The sequence below is a fragment of the Podarcis erhardii genome, assembly GCF_964252035.2.
Source record: "Podarcis erhardii genome assembly, chromosome: 11".
In the NCBI taxonomy this organism is placed as follows: Eukaryota; Metazoa; Chordata; class Lepidosauria; order Squamata; family Lacertidae; genus Podarcis; species Podarcis erhardii.
Window position 1 is genome coordinate 6,541,446 of NC_138501.1, and position 17,613 is coordinate 6,559,058.

At 45.2% G+C, this 17,613-nt stretch overlaps 1 protein-coding gene across 2 annotated transcripts in view; it reads right to left on the reverse strand.

Moving 5' to 3' along the window:
• FRMD3 (FERM domain containing 3) overlaps positions 1–2,783 on the reverse strand; it is a 143,577-nt gene extending 140,794 nt beyond the window's left edge. For both annotated transcript variants that reach the window (XM_081880997.1, XM_081880996.1), the window contains exon 1: positions 2,486–2,783. In XM_081880997.1, the coding sequence (XP_081737123.1) occupies positions 2,486–2,635 (150 nt within the window). In that variant the 5' untranslated portion in view covers positions 2,636–2,783. The remainder of the gene's footprint in view (positions 1–2,485) is intronic.
• Positions 2,784–17,613: the final 14,830 nt, after the last annotated feature.

Here is a 17,613-nt window from a genome sequence, read left to right on the forward strand (position 1 = left end):
GGGTCAGTACAACAGTTGATAGCCCCCTCCCAATCAGTGTACTCAGCTTTCTTTTATTTGATGTACTAAGAAAACTCCAAGGTGCTAACTGTTACTTATCTGCTATAAGTAAATTTGCTGTCATAACTGCAAATTCTTTCTTTTCTGCCCTATGAAAAAAATGCTATCAAACATAGACATTTATATATACTCACAAAAACAAAAGTTAGTGATTTAAGTTATATTGCCTCACCTACTTAATATCTCCAAACCTTTGCAAGTAACAAAGAAACAACTATCTCTTTCAAAATATTCTTCCGTGGAAGCAGAAAGACTTATTCAAACTGCTTCAAGTATCCACTTGTGCTAAACCATCTTGAACATTATCAGATTTGTACTCTGTTATTAAATGACCAATATATCAACAACTCCACCACTTCATGTTACAATTCCCTGGCAATCTATCAAATCAACATTTCTGTAGTAAACATATATCAAATGAATGTTTTCCTACTACAGGTAAATAAATTCCTCTACACCACACACACACACACTCAGTCAACCATTTCTATATAGTGCATAGTGGTTCACTAATCTTTTCCCCCCTTGGGGAACTAGATAGTAGCTTTCATATTCAATAGATTTCAGCCATTCCTGTATTAAATGAAGCCTGCTACTAAATCCTCCAGTTAAAAGCCATTGGGGTGTGTTAACAGTACAACATACTGGAACAAAATTCCTGGCAGTTGGAAATAAAGAGAGAGGAAGAGGTTAATAGATTCTTAATTGTATTGTCCATCTCCACTTGTCAGAGAGGCATTGAAAAATGCAGTCTACCAACCACTCTCAGCAGAGGTTATGTTTTTCATACATTCCTTCTAGAATAGGACCGAAATCTTTCAGCAGTTAGGCTAGCAGATTAATCAACTGAATGTTTTGTTGATTAATAAGGGATAATTAGTTTTAATTTGCTGGGATATTTATTTTTCCATGCTATTTTGGTTTTCATGTAAGAGCTCATGAAAATGAGAAAACTAAAAATGGCCCTTGCACAGCGAGTGTTGGCTTTCCTTATGTTTATTAATTAATAAGCTGTACAGTATTGTACTCCTTTCAATATCTCAAAAAGGAATAATATTCAAAATTTATTTCCATGTGATCAATTCATTAATTGATTTAACCTGCCAGGAATCAACTATACATTCTCTGTCTGGTTGCCAGCCCTGATCATTCTTTTTGTTTAAGTCCCACAAACAGCATAAATATTTTTCTATTACCCAACACAGCTAGAACTGCTGCCCGGGGGTTCCCTAGCTCCTAATTCAGTTGCTGGATTGTGTATTGGTCTGAGATTTATTTATTTTTAACCACACAGGAAAAAGAGAAAGCTGCTGCACATACTGTTAAGCATCCTGATATACAGATGCAAAATGTAAATATAAGTAAGCATCTAAAGGCTGAGGATTTTTGTGCTGCAATATACCTAGTGACACCATACATAGATACCAAGAGCCTTGTTTTTCTGAAACCTCCTCTGCAACAGGACCAGCCAACCAGCACCCGGTTGAATTCTATGTCCCTAGAAATACCATACACTATTCTGGAGCATATAAGGAAAGTATAACAGCAAGAGTCCACCTCTATCCATAACAGCCTGTTTTCAATGAGCAAAAATTGTCGGCACACTGTTTCATCACCAGAATACTTTAGTCTTCACTTGTGGTGCTTACGTTTTATTTATGTCTTTCTTTCAAAGGACTACATGACCACTCCCGAACAGTATTTGAACAACACAGTAAAGCAGTGCTCAACTCTTAAAAAATAAAAAGTGCTGACCGCCCTGACTCAGAATCATCAGTACCACCCAGACAGACCATGAGTCAAATTCAACATGCACAAGTTTCTTATAGTAGAAAACACAGCACAACTAATAAATGGTGAAGAAAAGTTGCTTCTCCTGTCATCTGCATTGTCACGGGCATCACCCAACCAGAGCTGTGCCACCCATGCTATCCAGAGAGCACCCCAACTCACAATGGCCCCTCTGAGTGGGAAAAAGGATCGCATCCCCTCCCCTCCCCTTCCCCAAAAGCAACGATATCATGCAGCTTTTGCTATTGCGGAGCTGCAGCCTCTGCAAAGCAGAAAGGCTTTCTCGAGGAAGCACGTCTGGATGGCACGCAAGGAATGCGCAGCAGCTCTGGAACCGCTGCGCTGCAAAGCAGTAGTAGCCTGGGAAGGCCCTTCCTTGGTTAACTTCCCAGGTTTTGAGCACCAGTTTTCCATTTCTAAGCGCGGCTCTCCCACCCACCCACCCACCTGGTGGTACCCAGCCCTTCGCCTGCCAGCAAGTTCTCCCTGCGCTGATGCGCTCGGGGGAATTGCGCGCGGGAGAGGGAGAGTTTGCGCGGCGCCAGCCAGCCCCCTTTTTTGCAATGGGCGCAATGGGCGCAAGGGGGTGCCTGCCCCAGAGCCCCTTCCTCGCAGCCCAGCCGGGTAGAAGCACCTGGATGTGGCAGGAGATCTCGGAGTCGTCCAGCAGCCGGATGGTGCACTTCATCTCCTGGCTCAAAGACCTGATGCTCGAGCTCCGGAACCGGATCATTTTCATGGTCCTCCGGCCGCCTCGCCTCACGCACTCGCAGGGCGCGAACATGCACCGCAGTCCGGAGCGGGGGGGCGGCCCGGCGACCAGCCCTGCTGCCTCGGCCCCTCCTGGCCGGGAGGGGAGATGGACGGGGAGGAGGAGGAGGAGGAGACCCCGGGAGCCGAGGAATGAAGGAGGGACCGAGCGCCTCCCTCCCTCCCTCCCTCCCTCCCTCCCTCCCTCGCCAGGCGGCGGGCGCCTCAAGCCCGAGGAGGAGGCGGCGGCGGCGGCGGCTCCCGCTGCTGTTGCTGGGTGAACATCATGCTGAGGAAGAAGCGGGGCGGGAGGAGCGGAGACGAAGGGGAGGCGGAGGCGGCTGCTGTCCTCCCTTTGCCCCCCCGCCGCCGCCCTGCCCACGGCAGCTCCTGTCCCGGCCTAAAGGGGGCCGCGCTGGCGCTGGCGCCGGAGGCGAAGGAAGAGCGCCCGTGGCGCGCTCACAGCGGCGGGCGGCGGGGGGGACGGCTCGGCTCACGGCGCTGCTGCTGCTGCCGCCGCTGCGTCAGGCTTCGCTCTCGCGCCTCCCTCTCTCCCTCTCTCCCTCCCTCTCCTTCTCTCTCTCTCTCTCTCTCTCTCTCTCCCTCTCTCCCTCCCTCTCCTTCTCTCTCTCTCTCTCTCTCCCCCCCTCTCTCCCTCCCTCTCCTTCTCTCTCTCCCTCCTTCTCCCTCTCCCTCTCTCTCTCTCTCTCCCCCTCCCTCTCCTTCTCTCTCTCCCTCCTTCTCCTTCTCTCTCTCTCTCTCTCTCTCTCTCGCCGTTGCCCCTCCCTCGGGCGCCTGCCCTCCCCTTCGCCGCCCCCCCCTCCTTCTTCCCCTTCTCGCCCTCCTATTCCCTTCCTTTTGCGCCGCCGCTCTCCTTCAGCCTCCTCCCGATTCCCCTTCGCTTCCTGGCCCTTTCCCTTCCTCCTTTCCTGCTCCTCTTCGCGTCCTTTCCATTTCTGCCACCCTAGCCTCGGATTTATTTCCTTCAGCCTCTAACCAGTGGCGTAGCGTGGGGGGTGCAGGGGGGCCCGGCCGCACCGGGCGCACCATCTGGGGGTTAGGGTTAGGGGGCGCAAATCCACGGGTTAGGGGGCGCAAATTACTTGCCTTGCCCCGGGTGCTGACAACCCACGCTACGCCACTGGCCTTCGCCATTCATGCTTTACCCCTTTCCTTGCGCCATTTCCCATTTCCCTCCCTCAACTTTTCTTTTCTTTCCTCCCCTCATTCCTTCCGTTTGTTTTCTCCACTTCTCCACTTTCCCTGCTTCGCATATTCGCTTCCTCGCCTTATATCGTCTTCAGCCCCTTCATTCCCTTTTCCCTTGGCGCCCAGGCAGAGACCCAGAGGGGACCCCGTCGCTTGGGGGACACTTCCCTTGGCTACTGCGTTTAGAAAGCAATAAGGAAGCTTTGGCGAAAGCAGGGGTGGGGGTGACCATCAATGGGGCTTGTGCATTTCACAGAATTGTAGAGTTGGTCCAGCCCACTGCAATGCAGGAATCTTTTGTCCAGCAAGGGGCTCAAACCCACAAGTCTGAGATTGAAAGCCTCCTGCTCTTCCACTGTCCCCTGAGGGCTAGTGCAGGACATTTTGCCCCCTGAGGCCAAGGATAAGAGTTCACTCTTCCCATCCTAGGTATTTAGTAATTTGTTAGGTTTCTACCTCGTCTTTCCCATACATGTCTCTCTCCCCCATTATCTGTGCAACAGGCCTATAGATGAGGCTAGGCAATGGGTAGGCAAACTAAGGCCCAGGGGCCGGATCCGGCACAATTGCCTTCTAAATCCAGCCCGCGGACGGAGCGGGGATCAGCGTGTTTTTACATGAGTAGAATGTGTGATTTTATTTAAAATGCATTTCTGGGTTATTTGTGGGGCATAGGAGTTTGTTCATTCCCCTCCCAAAATATATATATATATAGTCGGACCCCCCACAAGGTCTGAGGGACAGTGGACCCCTGCTGAAAAAGTTTGCTTACCCCTGGGTTAGGCTAAGAGAGTGGGCCTATGAGTGGCTTTGAACACTGCTCTCCTTGATCCTCTAACCACTAGACCACACTACAGAGGCCCACCAGACTGGCAGGTGAAATTTCACTGCAACAGGTTGGCCTAGTGGGCACAGGGCAGGCTGCATGGCACAGCTCTGCGGAGCAGGCAGGGAAGGAGCATCACTGCTTATTTCACAGCGAGTATGGCAATGCTCTCTGTGCCAAATAAATAAGCTTTTACTCATTCCTCTTTTTCCTTCCAAAGACTTTTTTTAATCTCCCCAGGCTTTATTAACCTCTGCCTAACCCCCCGCATATAGATCATTTTCGGTACTGCCTATTACTGTTTTTAAAGTGATTTGTATTAGTTCTTATAAACTGCCTTGGAAATTTTGACTGTAAGGTCAGGTGCATAAATACTTGAAATACAGTGGTACCTCTACTTACAGACGTGATCTGTTCCAGGGTGCCATTCACACCCCGAAAAACCTGTACGTGCACGTGACACAATAGAGCACTCCTGCGCATGTGCAAAGCGCGCAGAATGCTTCTGTGTGCGCGCACAGCGAAACCTAGAAGTATACACTTCTGGGTTTGCCGCGTTCGCAACCCAAAAATCCGCAACCTGAACATAACACAACTAGAGGTATGTCTGTAAAATACAACAAAAAGTGTACCGGTCATTTTCTTTTGCACCCTCTCCGTTTTCTCCTACCCGTCCCCTACCCCATCCTTCATCTGATCTAGTTGCTTTGTTGCACTCGAGTAACAGCTAGACACAATAGGTTTGGCAGCTGTTGGGGGCCGGCCTTTCCCAGTTCCTAAAAACGACTTGTTCTGCCAAGTGGAAGGATGTAAATCTTGATATTATTAGCTCCTTGGCGCCTTTCTTGGCACCCAAATCAGGCCTGGAAGAATGGGGTCATGGCTTCGTACTGTGAATCTTCAGCTGTTACCTTACCAACCTGTGGGAAAGTGTCAGGAAATAGCATAAGGATGAAGAGACGCACTTAATTCAGTGCACTTCATTGATGTGATAAGCAGACAACTGTATAGTAAAGTAATTAAGAAAGAGAGAGAGGAATGTACAGTTAAACCCCCTTCCCCAGTAAACAATTGATACAGTAGTATATTAATCAAGACCTAACCATGTCCTGGTGAATTCAGGATAGAGTGGCAAAAGCAGAGTGGAAAGGATAAAAAGCTAATTACCTCTGCTTCTGTTAATATTTAATAAAGTGCTGGTTTTACTGTACATGATCCCAATCATATACAAGAGTTAATTGCATTAAGTCTGGAGGAGCAATTTAAGATCTCTAGGCTGTGGCTGCTCATCAAGGCTTTCTCTGAACAATCAGAATTGCTGGACTGTGTGCAGGCCTTGAGAAGATTGCCCAGGGGGTCAGATATGGGCCAGAGGCCTGACATTTCGTGTATCTGCATAATTAGCGGAACAGACAGATACTTATGAGAAAGATCAGCTGACTCCTAAGACCTATACTACTAATAGGTGCAGTTTTAAGGCCTGCTCTCCACTACAGTGGTACGTCTGGATACGAACGGGATCCGTTCCGGAGCTCTGTTCGCATCTAGAAGCAAACGTAACTAGCGACGGCATGTCTGCACAGGCACGTGTCGCTTTTCGCCGCTTCTGCACATGCGCATGACATCATTTTGAGCGTCTGCGCATGCGCAAGCAGCAAAACCCAAAAGAAACGCGCTTCGTTACTTCCGGGTTGCCGCGGAGCGCAACTCGAACGCTCTCAACCTGAAGCGCATTCAACTTGAGGTATGACTGTACTGTATAAGCATAACCAGGAATCGGTTATTACCACTGTGCTTGTCTAGAACTACATCTGGAAGATCCTATCACAATTATTATTCTCCTTATGGTTCTGCAAGTGTATTCTTTCTGCCTTCTCATATGGATGGATTTAATGCATTTTTAGAATCTTATATATATATTTTCTTTTTGTTTTCTACACTGCCTCAATATTTTCAAATGGTGCATCGTTTATGAATTATTTAAATAAATCAGTAAGTATACCTTGGTCATTCACAGTTTTATGGAGTGTACATATCTGTCTGCCTGTCTGTCGTATGTCTTTTCCTACTTTTTGCCTGTGCCAAAGTCGAACTATCAACAAAACAAATTTGCACTGAGTCACTGACTTGTAGGACTCACATTGTGGAACTCCAAAACCACAAGATTGCTGCTAATTACAGTGGCAATCAAGATGTTAATGGAGTAATTTGAAAGCTGTCACAATCACATTTTCCCAACATCGCACAAGTGCACATCTGTGCAATTCTGGCAACGTAATAAACATTTGAAGGGAGGATGAAGCAGCAAATTCCTTATGCTCAGACAATGTGCATAATATAGGAGCCCAGGAAGGAGTAAACAAGCCCAAATATGCTATATGCAATGTTGCACGAAATCAAATATGTAAACCATGAAATGAGGCATACTCTTAAAACACATGTGCACCATGCTAAAATCATATATACCATCATGCTGTATCTCATTACTACAGTCCACAAACACTGGGGCTTCAATCCTCTTTGGTCCTCTAACAGACGTCAACATCAGAATTCAACTAGAAACATTAAGCTTCTCTGCTCTTAGCATGAAACTTGAGTAGACACCTGAGCACTTAATAGTTATAATGTAATGCAGGCATAGGAAAACTCGGCCCTCCAGATGTTTTGGAACTACAACTCCCATCATCCCTGACCTCTGGTCCTGTTAGCTAGGGATGATGGGAGTTGTAGTCCCAAAGCATCTGGAGGGCCGAGTTTGCCTATGCCTGATGTAATGGCATTTTTAAAAATGCATTTAAAAAATAAAACTGTTGCGAAGGAGCACAAATATAAATGTAAGGCATTGATTTGAAAGGTTGCATTACAGAGATCTAATTCTCTCAGCAGATGTTTCTTACCAGTAGAACTAGACGGTAGGGAGGAACATTCTAGTCCACCCCCTGCAGTGCAGGAATATGCAGCTTTCCCATACAAGGATTGAACCTGCAAACTTGGAATTCTCAGCACCATGCCCTAACCCACTGAGCTATCCATGCACTATGTAGATGATAATGTCAGGGAGAGGATTTTAATCTAGCCTAGCATGACAGTTTAATATCTGTAGGAATGCCCCCCCCCCATCAAGATACAGGTTTACCACCTCATTGCTGTCTGTGAGAATTAGACTGCAATCCTATACAGTGGTACCTTGGATTTATAACAGCTTAGTTTATGAACAACCTGGAAACAGAACGCTGCAAACCCAGAAGTAGGTGTTCCAGTTTGTGAACTTTGCCTTGGAAGGTGAACATGTTGAGGGTGTTCCATTTGTAAATTGAGTCCCCCGCTGCTAATCAGAGGCTTCCTGTTGAGTTTGCTGATTGTTGAGTCTCGAGCACCCACGCAACACAGAGGTGATATTTGGAGCTTTTGCTTTTGCTATTTTTTTGCGTTTTTGTTTGTGTCGCTTTTTCATTTTTTTGACTGTGACTTCTTGTTCGTTTTATGGGACTGACTTGTGACTGTGGCTTGTGACTTCGTTTTTGTGACTGTGTGGAACCCAGTTCAGCTACTGATTGATTGATTGATTGATTGTGTGACTGCAGAAATGGATAAAAGCCCCCCATCCAAACAATGACTATCATCAGTGCACGTAAGAAAAAAATTAATTTTAATTTTTATCATCTACAATACTGTCTTATTTATTTTAGAGTACAGTCCATTGATTATTGCTTTCATTTTATGGATTAATGGTCTCGTTAGATAGTAAAATTCTTGTTAAGTTGCTGTTTTAGGGGTTGTTTTTAAAAGTCTGGAACAGATAAATCCATTTTGCATTACTTTCTATGGGAAAGCACACCTTGGTTTTAGAACACTTTGGTTTTGGAGCAGACTTCCAGAACAAGGTACCACTGTACACATTCGAGCCTCATCTGCGCTACACATTTAAAGCAGTTTCATTCCACTTTAAACAGTCATGGCTTCTTCCCAGAAGTCCAGAACAAAAGCAGCACATTACTTACTTAGGCAAGGCAACATCCAGAGTGCCGCACTTTCGCTGTCTCTTGCAGGGCAGGGATCTGCTTGCTCTCATTGAGGCTTCTCTAATGCATGGACAGCATGGAGCCAAAGCAGTCTAAGCACTTTAGAGGAAACATCATCCCTTGAGCCTGCCGCAGACACGTGCCAAACCTCAAGACCAATTTAAGAATGTTTATTAAAAATATTTTTAAAGCAGTAATAGCACCCATTATAGTGGGGCGAATATGAAGCTGCCGTCCCAGTAACGGCATTGCAGCAACTTAGCTGAATAGCATTGGGTTGGAGCAGGGCAACAACAACAACAACAACAACAATAATATTTATATCCCTCCCTCCCCAGTCAAAACCGGGCTCAGAGTGGCTAACAACAGTAAAAATAACACAGTTTTCATAAAATCACAATCAATTAATTGAAATACATTCTAAAATCAATTCATTCTAAAATTAATTCAAAATCAAATTAATGGCAACCATTGGGCCAGAGTGCTATGAGGATTACAGAAGGAGGGGGTCAGACTGCGCCTTGGCCAAAGGCCTGGTGGAACATCTCTGTCTTGCAGGCCCTGTGGAAAGATGTCAAGTCCTGCAGGGCCATAGTCTCTTGTGACAGAGCATTCCACCAGATCGGAGCCACAGCCAAAAAAGCCCTGGCTCTGGTTGAGGCCAGCCTAACCGCCCTGTGGTTGGATCTCCAAGATGTTTATATTTGAAGACTGTAAGGTCCTCGTGGGATATACCAGGAGAGACGGTCCCATAGGTACGAGGGTCCTAGGCCATGAAGGCCAGGCATATGTAGGATTGCCAGATTGACTTCAGCAGTGCACACACACACCCCAGCCCTCATGTCATCCCTCACAGCCTCACACCAGCATAGTGCAGATAAGCTGTAGCGATGGCAGTGTCAGGAGCATGGTTCCATGGCTCTGCTCCACTCTACTGATGGCTACTGACATGGTAGGATGGTACTTTGAAAAAGCAAACAAACAGCCCACCTTGGAAGAATGGCAGATGCAAGTAATAGACTACATGGAATCGGCAGAAATGACTGGCAGAATCCGTGACCTGGAAGAAGAAGCGGTGGAAGAGGACTGGAAGAAGTTTAAGAACTATCTGCAGAAACACTGTAAAGTGTACGAATGCTAAAATGATGTTGGACATGAATTAATATGGCATCAGTGCTACAGTGTTAAAAAATATGTAAAAACTGTAATAGAAAAAGGGTGGAAAAATAAGGTTATATTATGTCAAAGTAAACAATATGTTAAAAGTGTTTAATTATAAGGAGGAAAGATTGGAGACATAATAGAAGTGATTACAATAACCAGAAATGAGTTTTGAAGAAGGGTAAGGATTTGCTGTATTTGGTTGGACAAAGAGGAATACAAAAAAGGGAGGCGTGAGGAGGTCAAGAAAGAAAGTTTTGTAAACATGAGTCTGAAAACTGGAGTTTTTGTTTTTAACTCTTTCTTTTCTTTTTTACTTTTTTACGTGGTGTACTGTTTTTGTTGTTTTGTGTTATTTTGATGTTTCCTTTGTTTTTGGGAAAATAAATAAATATATTTAAAAAAAGAAAGAAAAAGCAAACAAACATTGAAGGTTTGATGAGGTTATACAAGTTGGGTCACTTCAAAAGTAAGGCAGCATGTTGTTTGGGACTGACTGAATGAATAAAGGCACTGCATTGTAAGTCACATCTACACCATGCATTCAAAGCACTTTTAAGAGTCACAACTTCTCCCAAAGAATTCTGGGAAATGGCTACCCAAGCTGCCCACCCTAATAGGAATAGAACGGATCTTTCTAACAGAAGGATTGGCTGAAACATTATGCTAACTATCACCAAATGGAATAAGTTTTACTTCTCTGGAAAACATCTGAGGAAGACAGAAGTTCCACCAGAACATAATCTCTCATCACAATGCTGTGTTGGTGGGAAAACGTGCTAGATGCTGGATTCTCACATAGGTAAAAGGAGCCATGGGGTGGGGCTGAAAGAGAGTCACTGAATTCATTTGAATTAATGTGGTGCTCTGAGAGTATATGAGACAAAATGAATGCAAATAACAGGCCGGTGTCATGTGTTATATAGAGATAATTATTTTGTACATGTTTTCTGTACCAATTAAATATGCTTATCTCACAGGAGTTATTCTGTGCTATCGAGCCACTTTCACAATACTCAAATCTGGCTCAACATTCTCTTTCTCAGATATGGCAGGAGTAACACTCTCACTGTAATGCAGAGCACAGGTCCTTAATGTGTACTTTGCAGGGAGGGGAATATACATTAACGCAGAGAATTTAAGAACGGTCAAAGTGAGAAAAAATTATACTTCTGGCCAGAGTTAGGCTTCCATTCCTGCACTCCTCTAATGTTTCTGGACACCCTTGGCAGATGATTGTAAATTTAATCATATCCACAAAGATTTACCATGGAAAACTGCATTTAGGAAACAGTTACTCTGTTGTATGCTTTAGGTAGCTGATATGCAGCTAGCGGCATATTTTGAAGAGGCAGCCATCCCGACTGATGGAGGCACGGGAGGAAGCTGGAGGAAACATGAGGACATTCTAACAGCTTGCATAGAACATCTTCTGTATTCAACCAGCGGCGTAGCGTGGGTTGTCAGCACCCGGGGCAAGGCAAGTAATTTGCACCCCTAACCCCTAACCTGCCGCCGCTGCCAGCTTCTTCTTGCTGCTGCCTGGGCTGGGGTATTTACGGTAAGGTAGCCACGGCGGCGGCGGGGGGTCCGTGTCAGGTGATCTGAGGCGAGTTGCCGCTGGCGCTGCCGCCCAAACGACGCTGCTTGCCCGGAGGAGGAGGGCACAGAGGTGAGGAAAATGCAACATGGCCCAGCAGCGGCGGCGGGGCTGTGAGGAGGGGCTGCCTGGCGCGCCCTCCGTGGCCCTGATGCGCTGGGACCGCGGCGAGCGCTGAGAGCCGCTGCCTGCACAGCTCGTCGGTTCCGCGAGACATGGGGCTCTGCTACAGCCTGCGCCCGAGGCTCTTCGGCGACTCCGGAGGCGGCGAGCGCGCCCCCCCCCAGATGTTGCACCCGGTGCGGCTGGCCCCCCCTGCACCCCCCACGCTACGCCACTGTATTCAACTAACCCAGACTCAACAAGTGAGAATATAAATTGCATGGCTTCAGCTACCATTGATTTTAGTACAGAACATTTGTGCAAGATAAGTATCAGAATAAGGGCCATTCTGAGTTTATATGCAGCAAGTTGTAACCAACGGTATCCCTGCACTCATGGAGGACTCTTGGGCGCAGTGGTTTCCATGAATGGAAAGGGATGAGAGCTTTTGTCTCCCATGCCACCACTCAGGGTATTCAACAGTGTCTTCCAATCCTCTGGAGCAGACTGGGGGGTGTGTGCATTGGGCTGTGAAAGGAAGGGGAATCAGCAAAAAGAAATCACATCCTCTCATGGATCACAGAACCCCTCCATCTGTGAATGAGACCCAACATGCGAAAGGGAAGCCTCAACACATCACCCAAGTCTGCTGTGAAAGGTTGGGAGAGAACCCGCCAGAGCAAATTTGGAGGAGAAAGAACAGAAACTGGAAGTTGTGTTGCACAGGTGGATTTCCGTTTGTCACTTTTCATTTTTAAAAGGTACTGTAATTCCAAGTGACGTTGAAATAAAGTTGTAAGTTCCAGCTAGTAAAACAGAAGATCAAAAGATAGGATTAATTTTGTCGGGGAGACTGTATCTTAGATGATGTTGGAATGCTTCAAAAACAAAATCTGGTCTTTCGTCATAAATTTGTTCTGGTGTAATTTCTACCAGTCATGCATTCCCCCCTCGCTTCTTTTATGCTACATATTAAAGTTTAATTAACAGCAGTGGCACAGTGTTGGTGCCTAGAGGCTGGCATTCTCATTAAGCACTGCCCTCGGAGAACTTCCCTCACCACGTTTTGCATCAGTGGCATCAGGGTTCCCATAAGATTGCAGAATGTGTTTCCAGGGTGTTCTGATGGAGGCTGAAGATAATGAGGAAGATTTATATATCTATGTATAGAGGAATCTGAAAGCAATTAAGGCCTTTGGGAATATTGTATTACAGGAATCTGTTGCATTTCAAGAATATTCGGGTGTGAGAATCTAAATTATTCCTGTGTGATTTACTGGGAATCTGAAATATTTTTGAAGAAATGCACAGTCAGAACATCAGTAGTTCATCAGCAACAGTGATGTTTACGTATGTATGTATGCTTTAAGAATTCCATCCTGCTTTTTTCCACTATGCAAACTCAACAGGGATAACAGCCTAGAAATGGAATTCATAAAGACAGTACCAATATATGTGGTGGAGATTACGAAGCAATCCCATGTTTGTTTATTTGGAAGCAAATCTCATTGTATCTAATGAGATTTACTCCCTGGTACATGTACATAATTTAGGGTTGCAGCAATCAGCACATACTAGCCGCTTCCCCAATCGAAACCCATGCCAGTTGCACTGTACTCTTTGCAACTGGAGCTTAAATATAACTTCTTAAATCTGAAAGACGTACAACTGCTTTTAGTATTTTATAATTTTTAAGCATGTTAGGTGATATATAAATCATAAAAATAGTGGAAGATGCCCAATATATTAAATATATGTGCCCTTCTGGGTCATTTGATGGGTGAAAGATACATTCCTAGCAACTTTGAAATGATTAGTTGTGAGGGTTTGTGGCTCTTTTTCAAAGTTTGTAAATGTTCTTTTTGTGTTTAAATGCTTTTAATTGTTTGAAATGTGTTTTCTTTTATCAGAATTGTATTGCTTTTACTACTTCCTTGTCTGCCACTCTGGGCTCCTTTGGGAGAAAGAGCAAGATAGCTATTTCATAAACAAACAAATACATCTGTGTGGGTTGGTAGTCAGGGCTCCAGTTTGCAGTGGTTCCACTCCTACATGGCAGGCACTTTTGTTGCTCCTCCTGAGAATTATCCTGTTGGCTGCCTCCAGAGATAATGTTGTCTCTCGTGGTTATAAACAAGTGCCATTATTATGCTGATAACACTCACCCTATTTATCTTACTATTATGAGATCCAGGAGGAGCTATGGCTTTCATTAAATAGTGCCTGAAGTCAGTGATGGCTTGAATGAAGGTGACTAAACTGAAAGCCAGTCCAGACATCAGATCTATGTTAGATATGTTCATGCAAAATTAGACTATCAGTATTGTTTCAGGCTGAAGACAGCTCAGCAGCAAATTCCAAGACTTGACTCCTTGGACAAATGCTTGTTCATCTATAGAAAATATAGGTAAAGGTAAAGGGACCCCTGACCACTCTGGGGTTGCAGCGCTCATCTCGCTTTATTGGCCGAGGGAGCCAGCGTACAGCTTCCGGGTCATGTGGCCAGCATGACTAAGCCGCTTCTGGCGAACCAGAGCAGCGCATGGAAACGCCATTTACCTTCCCATCGGAGTGGTACCTATTTATCTACTTGCACTTCGACGTGCTTTCGAACTGCTAGGTTGGCAGGAGCAGGGACCGAGCAACGGGAGCTCACCCTGTCGCAGGGATTAGAACCGCCGACCTTCTGATCAGCAAGTCCTAGGCTCTGTGGTTTAACCCACAGCGCCACCCGCGTCCCTCATAGAAAATATAGCAGACCCTAAAAAACTGAGGTTCCAACCACCTGAGAGTTCTTCCTTTCCTACTAAGCTTCTACAGAGTGCCTAGGATGCCCATGGTCAAGGCCAGCCTAAAGGGTTGAGGTGACATAAGCAAATTAAAATGTTGCCACCAGCTTTGTGTCTTCTTCTGTGCTGGAGTGCATTAAAAACAGCACATTACAGGATCAAGTGTTTGCTGGGAGATTAGTTCCATTTTTTCATTTTCATTCTTAATTCCTGTCACTTAGTTATTGCCTCCCCTTTACAACCTTGCCCCCACCCTGGCACCTGATGGAGCTGACGAAGCTCCAGAACATATTTCTTTAAATGTATCGGATATCATGCAGCAGCTGCTTGTTTTTGTTTTGTTTTGTTGCTGAATTTCATGGAGACTGGGAGTGGGTGAAAGTTGGAAAAGAAAATCAATCTGGAGGAGAGATTTTGGAGGCTGAACTGTATAGGAAGGGCAGTGTCAACTTTTTTTATTTTAAAAAAGCTGTTTTTACTTCAATATAATTTTTAAAATGCAACTTCAAGTGGCACAGGACATTGACAGTCAGTGGTCATCTGGACTGCCATGCTCCCTCACAAGGTCTCTATTATTTTTCTTCAAATCTTGTTCTGTGCTTTAATTTGATACTCCATTTGCCTATCTATGACCATAGTACAGTGCCCAAAAAATTATCCAAAGTTGTCTTTGACATCATGAATAAATATACAGATAAGCATTCCATTTCAGTCCAAGATTTTTAAAAAGCCAAACCCCAGGTATTATCACAAGCAAGTCTGAAAACAAAAGGGAGTGCTTTGTCATCAAGGCAGCAAAATTAAATTTTCTCCAGCTATTGCCTGAGCATCATCCAAATGGGGGGAAATTATGAGCTTGCTTTAAATCTTCCACTGAAGTTCATTTCCTGCAAATTTGATCAGGAGTGCAGTATTGCCAGAGAGAGGATCTGTTCTATTCTTAGGATGATATGCAGCTTTTCCTAGATAAACCTGCATATAATCCTAATAAACGGTGGCAACTGTGGAAATTGTAAGAAACTGTATATAAGAAACCACAAACTGTAGAAATTATAAGAAAAGTAATTAAAATTCACTCTTACTTTTGATATTATTAAAAATTGCATCTTAATATAAATATAGTTGTGAGTATAATTTAACACTACATGAATGATTTCATGCATAAAATGAGTCAATGTCTTAATCTCTTCCATTTTCCTTCCATTTGAGATATATTACTGCCCTGCAATATAATCCGTGCAACAAAAGCAAATAATTTTGTTACAGTAATTACTCTGTGGTCAAGCCTTAAAGCAGCCTTCACCTGGTGCTGTCTCATGTTTTGGAATGTACGTAAATATTAATGTATTTTAATGTTTGGTTGGAAGCCACCCAGAGTGGCTGGGGAAGCCCAGCCAGATGGGTGGGGTATAAATAATAAATTATTATTATTATTATTATTATTATTATTATTATTATTATTATTATTAAAAAATGCTGGCTGGGGCTGATGGGGATTGTAGTCAAACAAAACATCTGGAGGGCACCAGTTTGGAGAAAACAGCTTAAAAAATATGTTTTAGCAGCCAGTCTTGGAATACTCTTTTGTCAGCGTTGCCTTCCTAGTTTTTATTTTGTCATATGGTAATGATTCCAACTTAACATATGAAACTACTGCAAAATGTCTCCTCCTTGAACTGATATTGGGTTTTTTCCTCTGGGCTCAAGGGGCTCCAAAGTGGGTAGGATTATACCCCTAGTATAGGAATGGAGACCCCGAGGTCCTCCAGATGCCAGCAGGCCAGATCCTTATCTCCCTCACCTCTACTAAGCTCATTTGACAGGTAGGTGGGTGGGGCGAGGCCACCCACTTCTCAATCACCTGTTGTCAGATGATGACCGCTGGGACTTTGCTGGGCAGGCTTCAGGTCACCACTTATCAGTTGATGGGCGGTGACTTCCAGGCAGCTTTGTGCTCCAATCCGGTTCTGCAGTCGATCCAGTCTGGTCTCTACCTCCTCTACTTCATAGGTCTGGTGTATGTGTGAGGAGAATCAGAACTTACAGGGTTAAACAGTTCTGTGTGACGTCTCACATTCTGAGGCGTGGTTATGTTCACATACGGGAATCCTTCTTTGTGTGTGAGTTTTCCTTTCGTTTTTGGCTGAGAGGCGAAAGGATGTCTGCTCTTTCGCCGGGCTGATTTATGATGTTTTTCTTCTCATTAAAAGACTGTTGGAGATTAGCAAGAAGCCTGCATTCAGTCTGATTTATTATCCACACACAAGGCAACAGTTTCTGCCGCTGCAAAAACTCTGCTAAGGACTTTGCTAGGAGAGCTAAGGGAGCTCAAGTTTTCTATCGGCACAGACGTCCATCGGTGCAGCAGAAGCGTACTGGGCGCCATCTTATCTCACAGTGTGGCGAGTGGTTAGGGGGGAAAGGCCTCATGCCCCATTGAGACTCATGCCAGACCAAAACTGGACCCTTTCCCTCGCTGCTGCCCGTTGGGGCTGAGGGGAGCTGGGGTTCAACAGGGAAGGGAGGGGGGAATCACAGGCTGCCCCATCCAGGGCCTAAGGAATTGCAACAGGGCCCCCAACCACCTTAGAATCATAGACTTGGAAGGGACCACAAAGGTCATTTCATCCAGTCCCCTGCAATGCAGGAATCTTCTGCCCAATGTGGGGCAATCCTGACAACAAGTCTCATGCTCTACAGCTATCCCTTAATCCAGCCTTGTGTTTGCCTATAATTGCAGTGGTTGCTAAGGTTGCATTGCATGGCTTGTTTAGAGAACGGAGGGAAATTTTTGCAGCCCTGTATCAGGCAGTTTTTAATGTTTGTTATTTTGCTATGTTTTATATACAGCCTTACCTAGAGTTAAAGTCGCTTCAGGTTGAGCGTTTTCAGGTTATGCTCCGCGGTGACCTGAAAGTAACGGAATGCATTACTTCTGGGTTTCGCTGCTCGCACATGAGCAGACGCTCAAAATGACGTCACGCACAGAAGCGGCAAATCGCGACATGCGCATGCGCGGACATGGGTTGCGTTATGCTCAGGATGCGAACGGGGCTCTGGAACGGATCCTGTTCGCATCCAGAGGTACCACTGTATGCTGTAAGCTGCCCAGAGCAGCTGGGAGAAACCCAGCCAGATGGGCGGGGTATAAATAATAAAATTACAGCCTTACCTAGAGTTAAAGTTGATTCAGGTTGAGCGTTTTCAGGTTGCGCTCTGCAGCGACCCAGAAGTAATGGAGCATGTTACTTCCGGGTTTCGCCGCTTGCACATGTGCAGACACTCAAAATGCCGTCATGCGCA